General features: G+C 42.6%; 1 protein-coding gene across 2 annotated transcripts; it reads right to left on the bottom strand.

Annotated features, from left to right (window-relative positions):
* Window positions 1–1526: 1526 nt before the first annotated feature.
* On the bottom strand, window positions 1527–13799 carry cldn19 (claudin 19). Of its 2 annotated transcripts, none has more exons than XM_035389619.1 (5): window positions 13486–13799; window positions 8633–8797; window positions 7867–7951; window positions 7289–7435; window positions 1527–3765 (listed from the first exon to the last, which is right to left on the bottom strand). In XM_035389619.1, the coding sequence occupies exons 1-5, from the start codon at window positions 13706–13708 to the stop codon at window positions 3729–3731; spliced, it is 657 nt and encodes a 218-aa protein (XP_035245510.1). In that variant the 5' UTR covers window positions 13709–13799; the 3' UTR covers window positions 1527–3728. The 2 variants fall into 2 exon arrangements, with proteins under 2 accessions (XP_035245510.1, XP_035245508.1); XM_035389617.1 differs by having other exon boundaries at window positions 1819–3246.
* Window positions 13800–18562: the final 4763 nt, after the last annotated feature.

Raw genomic sequence — 18562 nt, 5'->3', positions numbered from 1 at the left:
TTTTTGTATTTTCCCCTAACTTTCTAGTGGTATCAGATCTGGGGTGTATGTGTTGCATATTGGTTGGGGTCCTGGACCTATAACTTCAAGGGTGCAAGTTTGACCTCCACTTGGGGCATTGCTGTTGTACCCATAAGCAAAGCACTTAACCCAAATTGCTGAAGCTAAATATCCAGCTCTGTAAATAGATGGTATTTAAAGAATGTAAGCTTTGTACGTTGCTCTGGATAAGAACGTCTTCTAAATGCCTAAAATGTGAGTATAACCTTATGGTGCTTGGAATCATGACAGTAAGTCTACCCTACTTGATCCTTACATTAATATAGTGACAATGTTAAGAGGTCAGTGAAGAAATGTAAAAATGTACAGTAAAAAAATGGCATAGTGTCCTATTTATGTATTTTAACTCAGACGGTTCAATATTATAAAATTAAACAGCAATATAAGTGAAAACCATATGACCACACAGATTTTTTTCTCAATGCTTTAATGGCAGATTAAAAAACACATTTTACAAAATACAATGGCAATTTATACCAAGATAGATATAAAGACAAAGGCATAAAGACAAAAACAGTAAACTAATTCTTCATTTTTCATTTAACATTTTTATTGGCTTGCTAGCTACATACCCCTTGGATACATAAACATGTATGTTTGAGTGTGCATTTCTGTGTAACATATACTTGTGTATATATGTATGTGTGTGCATGTGTATATAAATGTGTGTGTGCATGTTTTTTATGCGTACGTGTCTGTGTTTGTGTGTGACCCTTTGTGTGTGATGTCATACAGTAACCGCGATTAAGGAACAGCACTTAAGACAGGAAAGAGGCTATTTACCGCTAATGTTAGTTGTTTTTCAAATTTTGGTGAAAATTTTCATTTTAGTGTGTTAAAAAGCAACAATGCATTATCATTTCATAGCATAAGAATGGACTGTTTGTGGGGCCAAGAATAAAAAGAAATGCTTACATGGACTCACAAGCGTGCAAGTAAAACTTAAGCATAGTGGTCACATTAGGTACATGTGTACTGCATGGTTTAATCCGTGATTCAAGACTTTGCGGATTTTGCAGATGGTCGGCCTACTGTGTTTTTTAGGTGTGTATCAAGTGTTCATAAAGTGCTTTTGAAAGGCTATTAAACTATAGTGTGTCAGCTGGTGTGCTGGCATCAGACACATTTTACCATGCTGAAGTACGAGACCATTAATGTTTGTCTAATGCCTCCCTTCTCAACATCTACAGTAAATGACCCCTGGCTTAGTGCCTGTGAGCCAATATTAACATAATTAAAGATATCATGGAGAAAGAAAACCCCAAGTTGAGACTGTGGTGTTTACAGTAAGATGTAGAGCATTCTATGGTTTGCCACAAACCTCACAGAAGTAAAAAAAAAAAAAAAAAAATTTTGGTGAGTGTTTTTCCTAAATATGTCTGGTTTTTTAATGATCTTTTGGTGATTGCCTCATCTGCCCATTTAACAAGTTTATAATATTTGTGGTTGAAGGTCCATTACAGCAGTGTTTTTTTTTTTTTTTTTTTTTTTTTTTGGTTCGTCTAAATAATTTATTGTCCTCTGGCATCATATTTTTCTCAGCCTGAAGTGTGTTTAACTTTTGGGATTTTTTTTCTTGCACCTAGAACCCATTTCATTTTATCAACATCCCAAAAATCATTTTTTGCGGAGGGGCACATTTAAGTCACAATGTTTACAGCGTGATCTGGAAAGGGCTTTTAAAATGAGTGTTTTTCTTCGAAAAAAAAACAAAAATCGAGTTGTTTAAAAGATGGGCAAAGCTGTCAATGCAATCTGTATACAACAATAACTTTTTTAAATTTTATAAAGCACACTGTCCATAAAATGCATCACTCCCCTTTTTCAAGGGAAGTCATTTTACATACAGAAATTTAAAGAGACCAGTACATGGAAATCGCAAGTATCTAGTAAACCTACAATACTATCTTAGGAAGGGCCAGATGTATTCAAATCACAAAGTGTTATTCTGCAGAGAGCATAAACAGAGACCTAAGTATCTCTCACAAACTGACTGATCAGCTGGCTCCCACAGGGCTATAGCAGTAACCATATTTTACCACTAGATGGCCCTTCGCCAGCCAAGGTTGAACATTATCTGGCCAGTTCTTGTTTTCATTATTCGCTTAATAAAATATCTGCTGCTGGAATCAATTAATGCAGTAGATGTAATAGAATGGAGAAATGTAGTGGAAACAACGTTCCACTGACTATTCAATGTAAGGACAAACCACTTTGCAGTTGAATTGTATCAGACCCTTACACAGCATAGTGTATTTGTTTATTAAAACTCTGAGACAAATAAACTTGTAAAAAGAGCTTTATCTGGTCAATACACCTGTAGCAAGTACTTTATAAGCCTCACCCACCTCCTTCACTGTGTGTTATAATTCGCATGGTTATACATGATAGTTCCGCGATTAACATATTTACTTTTAATGTGACATTTTGTATTTTTTATATTTTGAATTAAATACAACAAATGGAATGAAATAATGTTTAAATTTCAAAGAGAAAAAACAACAACATTTGAACTGGACAGACAAACTGGCAGATCTACGGTAAATCACATAACTCTGTGATCTAGCTGGACCAAAGGCAATTTTTCTTTTTCAGGAGATGTTCTTGATGCGTTACGCTTTTTGTCATCATTACATAAGCAGATCTCTGGTGCATAAGAATTTAATATAAAAGACAAACGGTGGACTGTTAAAAGTATCTGCCTCTACAGTATGTTGAGAGCTACAGTAAAGTGAAAGTCGACTTTATACAATCAATATCATGTCAAACCTAACAACATCAACAGCGTTATTTGCTATGTTGCAATACTGGGACAGTTTTGCATATCATGAAGCTGAACAAGAGATCAGAAATGCATATTATAGTGATATAGAGGTAACCTGAAGTACTGCTGCATCAGTTACGGACTTTATTATTCATAGATAGGTCTATAGGTATGTCTAAGATGCATATTTCATAAATATTTTACTGCAATGATACAATCCATTTGAGCTGGTTCTGAAAGCACGTTTATTATGTATTTTTATTTATCTGTTATGTTTTTTTTTTTTTTTTTTTTTTGCCTAATGTATCTTGCCTTGTGAAATCTAAACAGCTTGTGACCAGCGGTGCTGCCCACTCTCTCAAACTCTCCCAAACTACAAGTACTGCTCCCCTTTGTCTGTTGGAGAACTTTTTACATTTGGTCTGCAATTTAAAAGAAAAGGGGGGGAAAAAATCAGGTTTAAGTAGTAGCACAGTTGTATATTTTATGAAAACAGGCAACATCTCCAACATTGCAGGTATTCAAGAAATACTGTACACACAACATCATGACATGAGATGCAATCACAGGTAACAGAGATGTAATGGCATACAGGTAGTACACACAACACGGAGCATGGTCACGACCAAGCAGCCAATGGAAAGTGTCTATTCACACCATTCTTTTAAATAGTCCGTATGCACACAGAGGACAAGGGGGTGGGACAGGCATAAGGAGGCGGGGTAGCCTTGGTGTGAATTTTAAACTTTATTATCAGATGCTGATAAGGTACAAATGTTTAGGGAGTGCAATATGTGCTATAGCGAAGAGATAAGGGTCCAAATTTTGAATCTAGGAAGGAACAAGGAAAGATATACAGTGAGCAGAACTTGGACAATCTTCGAAAAAAGGCAGGGGGGAGTGGTCAGTCAGGGAAACTAGTTTCACTCAACAATTCATCCCTGAATTAGAGAGAAGAAGAAGAGACAGTCACAGAAAGAACAGCATTAGGACAGAAGGAAAACATTTCGAGACTTTAATTTGATTGGTTCATTTTTGTTTTAGTAGAAGCGAATGAGAAAGGTGTTGCTAAGCGGTACAGAAGGCGACAGAGGAGAATTAGCTAAAACTAGACATTAGCAGATGGGATGTTACGCACAAAGAATGGATCGCATGCATTTGCAGTTATTTTCCAAGGGGCTAAGATGTCATTTATTCTTCAGTCTGCCTTGAATCACAAACAAAGGACAAATTATGAAATTTATGGCTACTGGTCCAGCTAAACCAGATTAAATATGGATGCTTTGGAGGGGTTATTTTTCCTCATGGATGTAGGCGATGGAGGAGGGTGACACAAAAACATCCCTCCGCGTCAGGCAAAGTTTAACGCAGGAACAGTGCCCGGTGTGAACGCGTGTACATATGTTTACACAGGGCACTATTCTTGTGTCCTCAACACCTTAACGGATGGTGGCATAAGCTGACATAGAGTATAAAATGCTGCTATGACGTATTGGATGCTCTATAACTAATGAGGTGAAAGGTTATGAGATGCTACGACTGCTTATGAAGGACTTAACATTTTTATGGGTGATGTTATAATCGTTAATTCTGTGATCTTATGTATGTGTTCCCTAACATAGTAACATTTTATATATCATAAAACCCATTGTCTAAAACGGAGTCATGCCTGGGAAAAGAAGGGCCTGTTAAAAATATGGATCTAGATTTATGCCAAATTTGCTAAACATTCATAACAAAGCATTGATTGTAATATCGATCATCTATAATCATCGATAAGCGACTTTCCCCCCCCCCCATCTGCTGTTGATGTGGCCCTGCTCAATATTGTCTGTAGGGTTTTTGTTGTTTCCATTCAATCTGCTGCCAGTTAAGGCTTTAAGAACAAGGTGTGTGGATTCTTTAGCCAGTCAGTGACTTAACTGAACCAGCAGACACTGTGCCCCTCCATGACTGGAGTTTGACACCAAAGCGTTCTCCACAGTAAATCACGGATTTATGGAGTAAATAGACTAGACTTAATTACGGTGGCTCTGAAGTGCCTTTTAATAACGTTTCATAAAACAGTGCCTATACTAAGTTTTAAATTTTAAGAATTATGTTCCCCCTGTCTCTTCAGTTGTCTGCTGTGCAAAGCAGTCGAAATGAGCAAGGCATGCACAAAAGGTTTAGTCAGTGCCTCGATGTTAAAGTGGACAGTAACACAGTTAATTTCACATTGCTAAGCAGCTGAATGTAGAAAAGACACACATGAATTCTGCATTGTGGAGATTCTGCATTGTAAAGTACTTTTCACTTTATTGCAACTAACTTCTGATGCCATGAACCACTTCCGAATACGGTGGTAATGCATTGTACTGTGGTGTGCGTCATTTTTGCTTTAACTGCATTTAAATAGCTTAAATTGCTAAGGAAGAGGCTAGCACAATATTCCTAACAGAAAAGGATAGATTTTTACGGTTTGATTCTTCCAGAAGCCTTTTTTAAATGTGTGACTCAACTAGATAAGTAAAATTCTCATGTAAAAGCAAACGAGACAAACTGTAAATAATTTATTTTATCGTTTAACTTTTTTTCCCACTCTTGTTGTGGTCTTCGCTCTAATTATATCCAGCTGATTTGACAACTTAACGTGCTTACGTTTTTCCTTCCTCCATTAAGCGTTGCATAATCAAACTTGATTTAAGGATGGTGTGTCTATGCCCTTTTCCTGCCACCTAGTTCCCACAATCGGGCTGAATGTCGACAAATCGAGGAGGTTAATTTATGTTCCCTGAAGCCTTTAACAAGGACGTCTTCGCGGCATTCAGCTGGACCGCAGAGGGTGAAAAACTCGTAAGTTTTCGACCTCCTCAATACAACGGCTTGGCTCTGCGGTTCAAGTTAATGTGCAGCCGTCAACCAGAATTCCCACAGGCCAAGCAAACAAAAAGCCAGTTCCAGGAAAGGACAGCCATTACTTTTGTGTCCTTTTCTGCGGCTTTTTTGTTTTGGTTTTTGAATCGCTGTTCTGTCGTTTAGTTTTGTTCCCTGATTACACAGTTGTTTACTTCCCACATTGGGTACTTACAGTTCCTAAAAACCCCTTTTGATTTCATTGTGCTGTAGTGTACTTAGGTTTTTTTTCTTCTTCTTCTTAAACTTAGCATGCTTGTATTGGCTTAAAGTTTTTGTGTTGTGTGTGCCCCTTCAAGAGTCTATTCTTTTCCACAATAGAGAGCCCCTGATTTAGCTAAATAGAGTTTGATCAGTCAATTCAGTGTGGTAACTAAATTGGCACATTCAGGCTAATTAAACTGAAGAGCAATTTCTATTGTTTGCAAAATTAGTGGGAGAACAATAAGGAATTTAATGAACTAATACTTTTGACATGCTTTAAATATAAAATATGTTTAAAGCTTAACCAGCTCCTACATCCACTGCCTTCCCTTTCATGTCCACGATTAAAGCTGTTCTTTGTGGCTGTTAAAGTTGTATCATGCAAATTAATTACTTAATTGTGTGATTTGATATACGCGACTCTACTTTTATTATCATGTCTTTGGTAGAAAGAGATCGTGTTCCACACAATAAAAAATAAAAAAACATTATGGACTGCAGATCAGCTATTTGTTTTTAAATATAGTCCAGGTTTAACCAGCCAGATTTCTTCAAGCAGGCATGTTTCCGCTAATGAATAATTTAACATTTTGAATGGACATTTTTTTTCCCCAACACACAAAGAAAAAACCACCCATTCTAGACAAACAGATGTAATGCATACCAGCACTTTTCTCTGCACATAGTAAACTATCAAAGCTTTGCAGTATATATATATATATATATATATATGTTTGTTTTTAGTGCTGAGGGAACATTTAGTGGAGCGCACACTTACTGCATCTGCTCCACAGAGAGAGAGAGATGACTGATGTACGGCAGGTGTACAAGAAAACACCAGAAAATGGGTCCTGTGGATCACCTGCCATTACCATTACTCATTATTATTAATTCATTCATTATGTGGGTTGTCATGTCCCTGACACCTTTACATTTTACATGTTAATGTTTCACAGCATGTCTTATGAATGTGTGTGTGTGTGTTTGCATGCGTGTGTGCCTGGATGTGTGCGTTTTTGTGTGTGTGTGTGTGTGTGTGTGTGTGAGAGTGCGTGTGCCTGCATGTGTGTGTGCATGTGTATTTGTGTGTGAGTGTGTGTGTGTGAGTGCATGTGTGTGTGTCTGAGTGTGTGTGTTTTTGAGTGTGTGTTTGTGTGTGTGTGCGTGCGCGTGTGTGCGTATGTGGGTGTGTGTGTGCGCGTACGTGTGTGCGTGTTTGTGTGTGTGCGCGTGCGTGCTTGTGTGTGTGTGTGTGTGTGCCTGTATGAATGGGGCAGTGAAGCAGAGGTGCAGGCACACTGGAGGAAAGGAGCTCAGCTGTCTGTTTGTCAGGACTGGGTGGTAGAGAGGGTGGTTTACACGTACTCCCTGGCTGTGGAGGGCTGGGACTGCCGGTAGTACTGCTGCCCCCTCCTCTCCTCCGTGGGGCAGGAGCAGCACAGGAAGGAGCCCCCCAGCATGGTCAGGCTGGCCGCTGCCCAGCCCACAAACAGAGCCGAGCCAAACTCGTACCTGGGGGGGGGAGAAAGTGAGGGAGAGAAAGAGGGGGGGAGGGAGAGAGAGGGGAGGGGGAGAAAGAAAGTGAGAGAAAGAGGGGGAGGGGGAGGGAGAGAGAGGGGGGAGAAAGAAAGAGAGAGAAAGAAAGAGAGAGAAAGAGAGAAGAGGGAGAGAGAGAGAACAGGGGGGAGGTGGGAGAGAGAGGGGAGGGGGAGAGAGAGGGAAAGAGGGAGAGGAGGAAAGAGAAAGAGAGGAGGAGAGAGAGGGAAGGGAAAGAGAAGAAAAAACAGAATGAGAGATAGGGAAAGAGAGAGAGTGAGATGGTCTCATGAGCACTCATTTACCAGCTTATATTCTCTATATCAGAAATTTAAAAAGGTACAAAAGTGCATACGGGAGAGCTATACAATCACAAAAAGAAAAAGAAACAGAAAGGTACATTTTACCTTGCATTCACAGGTGTGTTTGGATTGAAGAACTGGTAGGAGACTTGCGTGGCATACCAGGACACGGACACCAATGTGCACAACCCTACAACAGGAGCACAAATGTGAGTTTACACATCCATCATAGAGGCTGTGCTTTCGCTAACCAAGACTCAATTACCCACACATATTTACAGGGTCTCTGCTGGATTGGCTTTTCGAATGGCAAGCTTCAGCAAATAACTATATCACAATAAAAAAATAAAGGCCTGTGCATTTCAAAACCAATCACATTATTCTTTATTTTTCAAAAATTAAAACAGCATCCTTGTTCTGATTTTCTGATGAGATCCTGCTGTTTAGTCCTTATTGAACTCAGTAATGTGTTCAATTTGCATCCCGCCATCAAAGATAATTGACATAAACAAGTCCAACAGCTACCAGCCCATCACACGCAGAGTCCCAATGTAGTGGTCTGACCACTCATATTAACCCTTTGAAGAGAAGGTTTTTTGGTGTGCTTTTTTCAAAATTCTGTGTTCCAGAACTCTAGAGCATTGCTTTCATTTACCAGCAGCGATTGTTACATCAGCATTGGAATGTTCAGTTGAGAACACTCTAATCGCGTATTTGTGACCTCACACCTTAAAGGTTAGAGTGCTGTCTGATAGCCTTTGGATATAGCAGTGTGCTCAGAAATCCGGGATTGATTGGCACATCGTGTTTGATGTGACGTGCCCTTCGTTTTCTTGGCGTGGGGCGAGGTGGGCGTGTCTCGTGGCCTCACCTGCGAGCAGGAAGAGCAGCCCCCCTGAGACGGCGATCCTGCTCTTGGTCAGGGGGTTGTTGTCCCCGACCTTGGTGCACTTCATGCCCACCACGCTGACGATGATGGCGATGAAGCCCATCAGCACGGACACCACCATCAGTGCCCGGCATGTCTGGATGTGCACTGAAAGAGGCAAGGGCGGGCAGAGGGAAGGTCAGAGGTCAAAGGTCAGCGCATTATAAAACCTTCACTTTCATTGCGTATGTCTGGGGAACCGTTTATTTTTTGACTGTGCGTGAGGAGAGGCCTCAGAGAAATAGCCTACAAAAACATTCAAACCTTTCAGTTTAAAAAAAAAAAAAAAAAAAAAAACCATCATAGGGATGTCTAAAATGGTTGTCAGGTACACAGAGACGATTTGGGTCTTTCGGTTCGTGCCGATGTCCAGGTTTTAAGTCGAAACGATAGCGAGTGATCCTTTGTTCCCTCGCCGTCGTTCCGACGTGGTTCCGCGAGCCTTTAACGCTCCTTTGAATCCCGTGAATGACCCTCGCGGACCTCAGAGCGCACGCGAACGCGCCGGCGCGACGTTTCTACGCGTTTCACACAGAGGGGATTAGTGCAGTTCGGCCACAAAGAGGGATTGTTTTTACGGCCCCAGCCTTTGTTACGGGGAGTTATGGCCCAGCTTATTTTCAGCTAGTTTTTTTAAAATAATTTTTTATTTTATTATTATTTTTAAAGTTTCTCCACAAAAACAAACAAAACAAAAAAAAACTTAAGAGTATTCATAAACGCCTGAAAGAAATCAACGGTGGACGGTAGCACAGGAACTGATTCCTAGCTACCGCAAAATGTTCTCACAATGTCATTTTTGTCAGTGCTATGACTTTGCCACTGCACGGCAGCGAGTGTGAGAACGTTTTGCGTTCGCCGGGTTGCTATCAAATTTACCTATTTTTGGAAGTAAATTGTAGATTATTTTCAGTATGTTGAAACAACAGCATGTATAGTTCCCATAATTTACATGTATGTATGCGTAATATGATGACAATGCGAACAATTCAATGACTCGTACTAAGAATTTAGGCAATGTCCTTTTCACACTCGACCTTTGTTCAGTAATATATTATGTTTATGGCGGTTTTCAAAGAGAATGGGATGAACAAAGAGCCAATCTGTGGATGATCCCTGATCTTTGATTTATGTAATAGGGGTCCTTTGATGAGATATTTTAATGGGGTTTTAAGCGTAGGCAGTCTTATTCTTCTCCTTTCTTAGTAGTGCGTTTGAAGCCCTCCCTTTTTCCACACGAGAATACCTTCTCTGATCCCGTTCCTCTGATGCTGATTCTAAAGAGAAGAGACTGGCCTCCCACTGTCCTTCGGTGAAATGCCTAGCCTGGCACCGCCTGGCACGGGCGAAAGGCAGGCCCACAAGCTTGCGCTGCAGTGGGCAGAAACGCCACTTCAATAAGGTGCCCATTGTGTTCTGTTGTTCTGGCGGAAGTGCCCAGCAGGGGCCACAAGCCTTCTGACTGGAGGTGGCATTGTTGAGGGAGGTATGGGTGGGGGGGGGGGGTCCTCAAACGGGGGCCTCAAACGGGGGCCTCAAACTGTCCAAATGTTTCCCAACAGCCTCCATGTGTCATAACGTTGTGCCGTGCTGACACAAACAGGTCTCTCTTCTTCCTGCTGCATTTCTTCCCAAGATGGAGGCTTAAAACCTGCATGTGGCTCATGTAATTAGCTGCTTCCCTGACCTTCCCTTCCAGTCCCATTCACAGCACAGAAAAGGCTAAATGTAACGAGTATTCATTCTGAACAGCAAGATGAGCCAAAAATGCATTTTTTTAAAAAACAACAACAACAACAAAAAACATTGTGGTTACGTGCCGCCTCAAAATAACTCATCGGTTATTTTCCCCGCTCCCAATTTTATCACCGGCGAGAAAAATACAAATCTCCCCGCGACTGCAAAAGCGGGACTTAGCAGCAGGCAGTGAAAAGATAAGCTGGAGCGCTCAGCTTGCAGCGCGCACAAGCGTAATTACAGGAGGAAAAAAGACGTTGCGGGTCTCTCGCAGGGGTGGAAACAATGCGGGCTTATGGTGCCGCTGTGCAAGACGCACGGGCGGCGGCAACATTGGCGGCCCTGTCCTATAGATGACCTAATGCGGGCCAACAATAGCGCGGAGAGGACGGTGGTGGCAGGGTCCGGTCGCTCTCTGTGTGTGTGTGTGTGTGTGTGAGACGGGGGTTGCAATTCCACCCTGAGCAGTTTTTTAAAATGCGCCGTATGGCGATTCGGGTTTGCCTGTACTGCTGTGGAAGAGCAATGCGGCCTGAACTTGTCTGTTCTAACTTCTGAGAGGCAGTTTTCTGTTTTCTGTATTATTTTTTCGCCTTACGTTTCGGGTGTAGTTTAAGTGTAGTTTGACGTCTTTGGTGAGCGAGTAAAACAAAGACAGCCAATCAGGAGGCATCGATTTTTTACTTTAAACTCTCCAACCGAGAGCTTAAAAAATAATTAAAAACTCATTAACATTCAATAACTTTAATTCAGTAAACAGTTGTTGCCATTGTAAGTTGCACACCAGTGGTAAGATGTGCACAGAAGTGTGTAGCAAAAAATATTTAGCCTACTTAAAGTTATTAAAAGAAAAAGGTCAAGAATCTTTTAGATCCGCGTGTTAGCGAATTTGCACCAGCCCCAGCACAGTCGGTGGAAAATTATTCTGTATTACACGTATATGTATGGGTGTTAGAAGACGAGGATTAAAATGCTAACATTAAGTATATACAGTAAATAGGATTCTGCCACTGTCTGATGCCAGCATTTTAAATGGCAAGTTCACAGCTTAAAAGTCAGGTTGATATAGTGTTCAAGGTTTATTATTGATTCTCCGTTGTGATATTTTTTAAATGGTACTTTGCGTGGGTATAAAACCTGATGATTAGCGAGCGTAATATATTTTGCCAGTCATTCACCACAGGCTTTTGTAGAGATGGAGATGCAAACAATGCTTTTGTGTCGAGAAATAACTTTCACATTCTGAAAATATCTGCGGTGCTAGGCCCAACACTGAGCTTTTTCTTCTCAACACAAACTGCTTGTTATTACCGGGGACAATGCGCTGTTTTTGTCGTGCTGATAAGTCAAATGAAAAGTAGATTCACATCTCACTTAAGGAGAAGGCCACAAAAAATGTTTTGACAAAACGTAAACAAAAAGATTTTCTGAACCGAGCAAATTCATAACACATTGGCATCGTAGACTGGCAATGTTAGTCAACCCCAAATAAAAACATTTGTTCTGCAGGGATTCATTTATCTTCAGATGTAATTTAACTGTCATTGCAGCCAATATATCCCCACAGATTTCAGCAGAATAATAATAGAGCATATAAATATAAATTATGCCATAAGTAAATAATGAATTACGGGAAAAGCAAGTCCCCACAACACAGGAATTACATAATTACACCGGCTTTTAGGATTTATGAGTGTAGTGATTGGTCTGACATTCAAGTGATGCAACATCTGCCAGGGTTGTTCATCTTAAATTCCAGTTGATGTTTGTGAATAACACGAAAGTTCATTCTTGGTTCCACTGACTCATAACAGGGACTGTAATTCAAAATTGTGTACCAAAAGAAGGCCTTGACAGTTCACGTCATCACTGACATTTTGACAGGTTTTGATGGTGCTTTTTGTTTCACAAACAAGATTTGTTTTGTTTTGTTTGTTTGACAGTGGCTGACATGCAGCTCCGTAAACTGGCCCTTGGGCGTGACTGGAAAGGGTGTCTAATACTTATTTTGTCTTATTATGCATTCGTTGGGTTTACCCTGCCACAGAAAATGCCACAGAAATGTACTTGGGAACCAGTCGCCAAGGAAAGGATGGGTCCTAGAACGGAGCCATGTGACTTATCTGGAAAGCACACTGTGAGCTCATCATCCCCAAAACTGTGTGAGGAAGAGGGGGCCGCAGCAGAAACCTGCGTTCCCCTTTCCATTCACATTCATATTGGGCAGCGGTGTAGCGCAGTGGTTAGAGAGCTGGCCCGTCAGCCGAACGGTTTGATTCCCAGGTAGGACGTCACCGTTTGCTCCCTTGAGTAAGGTGCTGAACCCGAATTTAAAATTTGCCTGAATTTAAGCGAGCATCCTTGTTTGCATATTTATTCATTATTTTTTTCATATACACAGATGCTATGTAAAAACAATTCTTTGTAAAGTGGTTCTGACCGAGAGGGTCTTCTAAAATGCCTGTATTGTATAGCCATGCTCACTGCCAACTATCACCATGAAGTCAGATTCCACAATTCTATATTACATTACAATACTGCTGTAATGTAGTAATACTCACCATCTAAGGACAGCATGGAGTCAGAGACTCCACATACCTTATTATATTACAACATGTTACAACATTACAATACTGCTGTTATACAGTAATGCGGTGATACTGCCTACGAACAGAATGGAGTAAAAGACTCCATAATACTGCATTACAGTATTACAATACTATTGTAACTCAGTAATACTCACCATTTAGGGATGGCATGGTGTCAAAGTCTCCACATACCACGTTATATTACAACATGTTACAGCATTACCACACTATGGATAGCACAGGGTGTCAAAGACTCCACAATACTACATTATACTACAACATGTTACAACATTACCACGCTATGGACAGCACAGGGTTTCAAAGACTCCACAAGACGACATTGCATTACAACATTACAACACTACTGTGATGTAGTAATACTCACCGTCTAAGGACAGCACAGAGTCAAAGACTCCATATACCAGATTACATTACAACATTACCACACTACTGTAACTTAGTAACACTCACCATCTAAGGACAGCATGGAGTCGAACACCTTGCACTGCACCTGTCCCGTGCTCTGGGAGGCGCAGGACATCCACAGCCCCTCGTACAGGCCCACCGCGGTGATGATGGCGTCGCCCGCGTACGACGACTGCTTCCACTGCGGCAGAGCCGTGGTGGAGATGATGCCAATCCACCCGCCCAGAGCCAGGAAGTACCCCAGAAGCTGGAAACCAGAATTGGCCATTTCTTATCACTAACTTTTTTTTTTTTTTTTTTTTTTTTTGGTTTGAACTAGCTTTCTTTTTTTTTTTTTTTTTTTTTTAGTTCCCCCCGGGGAAGAAATGTTCTTCAAGACACCTCAGAAGTTACTATCCCCCCGTCAGACAGTATCCGTGTGGAACACAGAAAAGTTCTCCCGGCTGAAGTCAACTTCACGCAGTCTCGGTGGTTCTGCCGCCTCCAGAGTAGCCCTTCGCCTCCTCTAATCCCAAGCGCAGCGGTGGCACAGCTGGAAAAGTTTCCTCCGCGTCTCTCTCTTTTTGTTTGTCCTCTTTAGTCGGTTGCCAGTCCCTCTGTGTGTTGCCGGCGTCCACGGCGACCTGTGTCATTTGGAGCTCGCCTTTATTCTCCCGTTGAACTCAAAAGGGCTGCAGGACGGACGTCTGCCCCTCATCTACAGTCGGAGCTCTGCTCACGGGACGCTGATCCTCCAAAGAGACCCCCTCACCTGCGCTCCCGCCCCCCTTCGGCTGCTCGGAAACTTGCTCTCGGCGACTGTGGAGGCTGTCAGGCTTGGGGGAGACGGCTGCTCAGAGGCTGCATCGCTTCCCTGTCACACTCCGCTGGGTCTGGGTGGTGCTGTGGAGCTGAACGGCAATAAAAAACTTCAGTGGAGACAAAAAAAGAAAAAAAAAGAAAAGAAAAAAAGAGAGGAAAAAAAAGAAAAAGCCTTGACGGTCTCCGCAACTGCTGAATACAAAGAGGGGAGGGGGCTCTGGGGCGGGGGGGGAGGCGGGAGGGGGCAGGGGGGTGTGGAATTCCGGCTGCCGATTGGCTGACCGAGCGGCAAGGAGACGCCTTGCACTGAGTGAACAAGAAAATCCAGGCTTTGCAATGGCTGAGTATTCCGAATGGTCTTTTTTTTCTTTTTTTAAGCCGTGAGGCCAAAGCATGATGTAAAAAAAAAAACTAAAAAAAAACAAGCCTGTTGCGTTTTGCTGAACAACACTTCTTCAGCTGGAGGGGAAAAAGTTTTAATTTTATAAAAGTAAAATGGGATTGTCTTTAATTTTAAAAACACAGGATATTTTCTTGAGTGTGGAGGAAAGCCGATGTTGGTCTCTGATTGCCTCTGTCAGGTATTGACCTTGTGTTGAGCAAAGCCTTTGGATCTCCTCGACAAACAGGCGTAAATCAGGCCAATAGCGTGCTTGCATTAAAGGACGTGTCCTGCACGCACCCCCCTCTCTCCGCACTTACTGAAAATTTAGGGCCATCCCATCAAAGGTCCTGGGATCGCCATGGAGACGTGTACAATTGCGTCCCGGAGTGAGTTCGCCCCACAGCAGGGATTGACGGTGCCGGTTGAATGAGGCGGTGGAGACGCGCTGTCCCGCTCCACAATGTACGACAAAAATAAAGAAGCATTTTTACGGCCCTGTGGTGACCGCTCGCACCAGCTGGTCAACGGCAGCTGAAGCTCAGACCTGTTCTCAGCCATTTTTTGAGGCCATTCCCAGAACTTAGTGTAGACATTAAGCTGATTCATGGTGTCAAAAGCTAACAAAAAGCCCTGATTGTTACCTGTCTCCAAACCTCAAGAACAAGACTTAAAACAAAATATCCCCCTTTTTTTTATTATAAAACAAAACGATTCCCAACTCATTTCAAGCCAGCTACAGTATATAAAAAACGGACTTAATAGGTGCTCAACGGATATCAAAATATCCCCCTTTTATACTGCAGATTTCAAACCATGTTCAGAAAACACATTACATAAGAAGGGCTTCAGCACTGAGGAGATCCAAACAAAGTCATTACGTTCTCCGTGGTGAGGGGCCCTACTTCCACCCAGCAAGATTTTTCATGGAGGACGGCATCCTGTTGGAAGAGGATTAAATGCCCCCCCCCCCCACCCCCACCCCCCCAAATCCCCCGACCGACCCCCTCACATGGGCTCAGATACTGGGGGGGGGGGGTCATGCTTGGGAGAGGGGGGGGGCCCCCTGGGATAGGCATTTGTTACGAGGGTTTTTAATCACACGGATGACCGTGAACTTAACCGGCGGGACCACGAGACCGCTCTCCTCTTCCTCCTCCTCCTCCTCCTCCTCCTCCTCCTCTCCCCCCCTCTCTCTCTCTCGCGCGGCCGGTGTTCACGAGCGAGCGGAGCCCAGCGGACTGAGAGGGCCTCGGGCGAGCGCCTCTTACGAACGGCCCGCGCTCCTGGGCGGATTAAAATGCCGGCCGGGCCTGACGCCCGCGTACGTCCGCACAAAGCCGTCTGAGCGCGGCGAGACAGAACCCGAGGCCCGGACCTTCGCTGTGACCCTCCTCGTCTTCCTCCTCCTCCTCTTACTCCTCATCATCCTCATCTTCCTCCTCCTCCACCTCCTCTTCTTCCTCTTTATCATACTCTTCTTCCTCCTCATCATCATCATCTTCCTCCTCCTCCACCTCCTCCTCTTCCTCCTTATCCTCCACCTCCTCCTCCTCCTCCTCTTCCTCCTCATCCTCCACCACCTCCTCCTCCTCCTCTTCCTCCACCTCCTCCTCCTCCTGTAGTCCGCTCCATCCAACCCTTTAAATGCTTACCCCACGCTAAGCAGACAACTTAGTTAGCCTTATGCTAATTTGTGACCAGGTTAAAGAGGAAACTCATCGTTAAAAACCCCGGTTCATAAGTAAGGAACTCTCTAAATAACCGCTTAACGCTTGTAAACCCCTTCAGTGCATATTAAGCTATTCAGGAAGCATTTGACACAGATTTTATTATTTTTTTCCCCCACTTCAAAGGCACACTGGACCCCTCAAATCACTTGTGGCATGGTCCTCAACCTACAGAAAGGTTTTTATTAGCAAATTATAATTGACTTTATCCCCATTTAGGGTTTGATTTTTAGATAAACATTGTTAGTAGTGAAGCCTGCTTGGACGAATCTACTAAGCAGACCAGCCTTTTTTTTTTTTTTTGATGAGGCAGAACACTTCATTGCTCTTTACACACACAGTTTCTCTCTATTGGATGTAAATGCACCAGGAGTCGCTCAGCTACAGCTGTATTCATTCACATGATAGAGGTTACATGCTCCAGTAATCCAGGGTTCTCCTGTTTGTTCTCATTTATGCTCACTGGACCTTCAGAGGTATCATCACCCCGTCATGTGTTTTTCACCAAAGGCTGGGGTGGGGTGAGGGGGGGGGGGTATTATTAAGCAGACATTAATGGTAAAATCCTAAGACTGGGTTTCTATAATTATCATTTCCAATTTCTGGATAATGAAACACTGCCAAAGACATACAGTATCTGTTCACACAGTTTGGTGAGATTCATTGGTAATTATTCAAAAAGCAGCAGATTTTCAATTAATTTAGGTTGTATTAACGCTGATTTAAATGAAGGCAGGGTTGCAATTAGGATACACCTCCAAAGCTGTGCGTTTCTATTCAGGGCTGCTGTACGGGGTGGGAGGGGGAGGGGAGCTCTGGCTGACAGGGGGCCTCAAAAGATTGTGCAGGAATTGGGGAGTTGGGGCCCAATCTGGGATCTTCTCCTGGGGCTCCAAAATCTGTGGTGGTTCCCCTAGTTTACATGTCCAGAAGGCTGAACAACATGCGAGTCAATGAGTGGAGATGAACTGTTGACCCCCACAGTAGTTATACCACACAGCCCCGTGTGCCTTATTGCTTACAAATAATGTTCAGTTGGACTGCAAACTTCTGCACTGTTGTTCATTAGCAGCATGAATTGCGATAGAGTGCAATGGGGAAGAAAACAAAAACAGCTTTAAAAGGTAAATGGACTGCATTTATATAGCGCTTTTATCCAAAGCGCTTTACAATTGATGCCTCTCATTCACCAGAGCAGTTAGGGGTTGGGTGTCTTGCTCAGGGATACTTCGAACCGCCAACCCTCCGACTGCCAGACAACTGCTCTTACCTCCTGAGCTATGTCACCCCAGGAAAGGTTCTTTCTCTGGGATTGACCGGGTCCGGTAATGGCTTGGTTGGTGCAGTGATCAGCATTAGTGAACGTCTGTAATTCCCAGGCCCGAGCACTGTCAGACACTGGGGTGTGTTACAACACTACATTTCCCAGAATCACTGCGGTTCAGCAGGGGCCAGGGAAACTATAATCATTGTAAATAGGTGGAGGCCTTGGAACTGAGTTCAGCACGGGTTAATCAGCTTTCAGATGTACCTTTTCTCTTAACGCCAGCTCGCATGAAACAAAAGTGGACATGTAGTTTAGATGAAAGCTAAGAGAAATCCCAGTAAATTCACAAAGAGATTTGAATTTTGAAAAATAACGGCATGTTGCCATTGGATGAGTTAAATTCCCCGTACACAACAATGTGTTTATCATTACAATGAAAAGCATTCATTTTCTTGATTATATGAGAGTGTATGTTTGTAGGCAATTAACTATTTACCTGTACTGTATCATTATTCAGTAATTAAATTTTATCGTTTTTTTTTAAATGATCGTCGAACTGATGAACTAGCTTAGTCAAGCTGGTTTGTGGTACACCAGTTTGGGTGAGCTCATCGATCAGCGTTGTCAGTTTGGTTAATGATGGACCAGCTGGGCTGCTGGAATGCCTGTAAGAGTTGGCAACAATCTTCCTGAAACTCATGAGTGAATATGCTCATTTTGGTAAATTCACATTAAGTTTTTCTCTAGTTTGAAGAATATAGATTTAGATTCTTTCCCTCGGTTGATTACAAGCATAGTTCGTTTTTTATTTAGACGCAGAAAATTTGTTTGCCTAATTAAAGGGGGATTTGGGATTTATCTTAAGTGTATTCAGTGCCACAAAATTTTTAAAAAATTTAGGCTTTGTACTGCAGTTATATTGCCAAACACAGATCGATGCCC

Source organism: Anguilla anguilla, chromosome 13 (assembly GCF_013347855.1).
Source record: "Anguilla anguilla isolate fAngAng1 chromosome 13, fAngAng1.pri, whole genome shotgun sequence".
Taxonomy (NCBI): Eukaryota; Metazoa; Chordata; class Actinopteri; order Anguilliformes; family Anguillidae; genus Anguilla; species Anguilla anguilla.
Note: the sequence above shows the minus strand (reverse complement) of the source record. Positions and strands in the feature narration are given on the sequence as shown.

Excerpts from the sequence above, each read along its gene's own strand:
- cldn19 (XM_035389617.1), bottom strand. The coding sequence starts at position 13,708 with ATGGCCAATTCTGGTTTCCAGCTTCTGGGGTACTTCCTGGCTCTGGGC. Across the intron at positions 8,798-13,485 it reads CTCCATGCTGTCCTTAGATG|TGCACATCCAGACATGCCGG; the intron begins GTGAGTGTTACT and ends TGCCTCTTTCAG. Across the intron at positions 7,952-8,632 it reads GCTGCTCTTCCTGCTCGCAG|GGTTGTGCACATTGGTGTCC; the intron begins GTGAGGCCACGA and ends CTCCTGTTGTAG.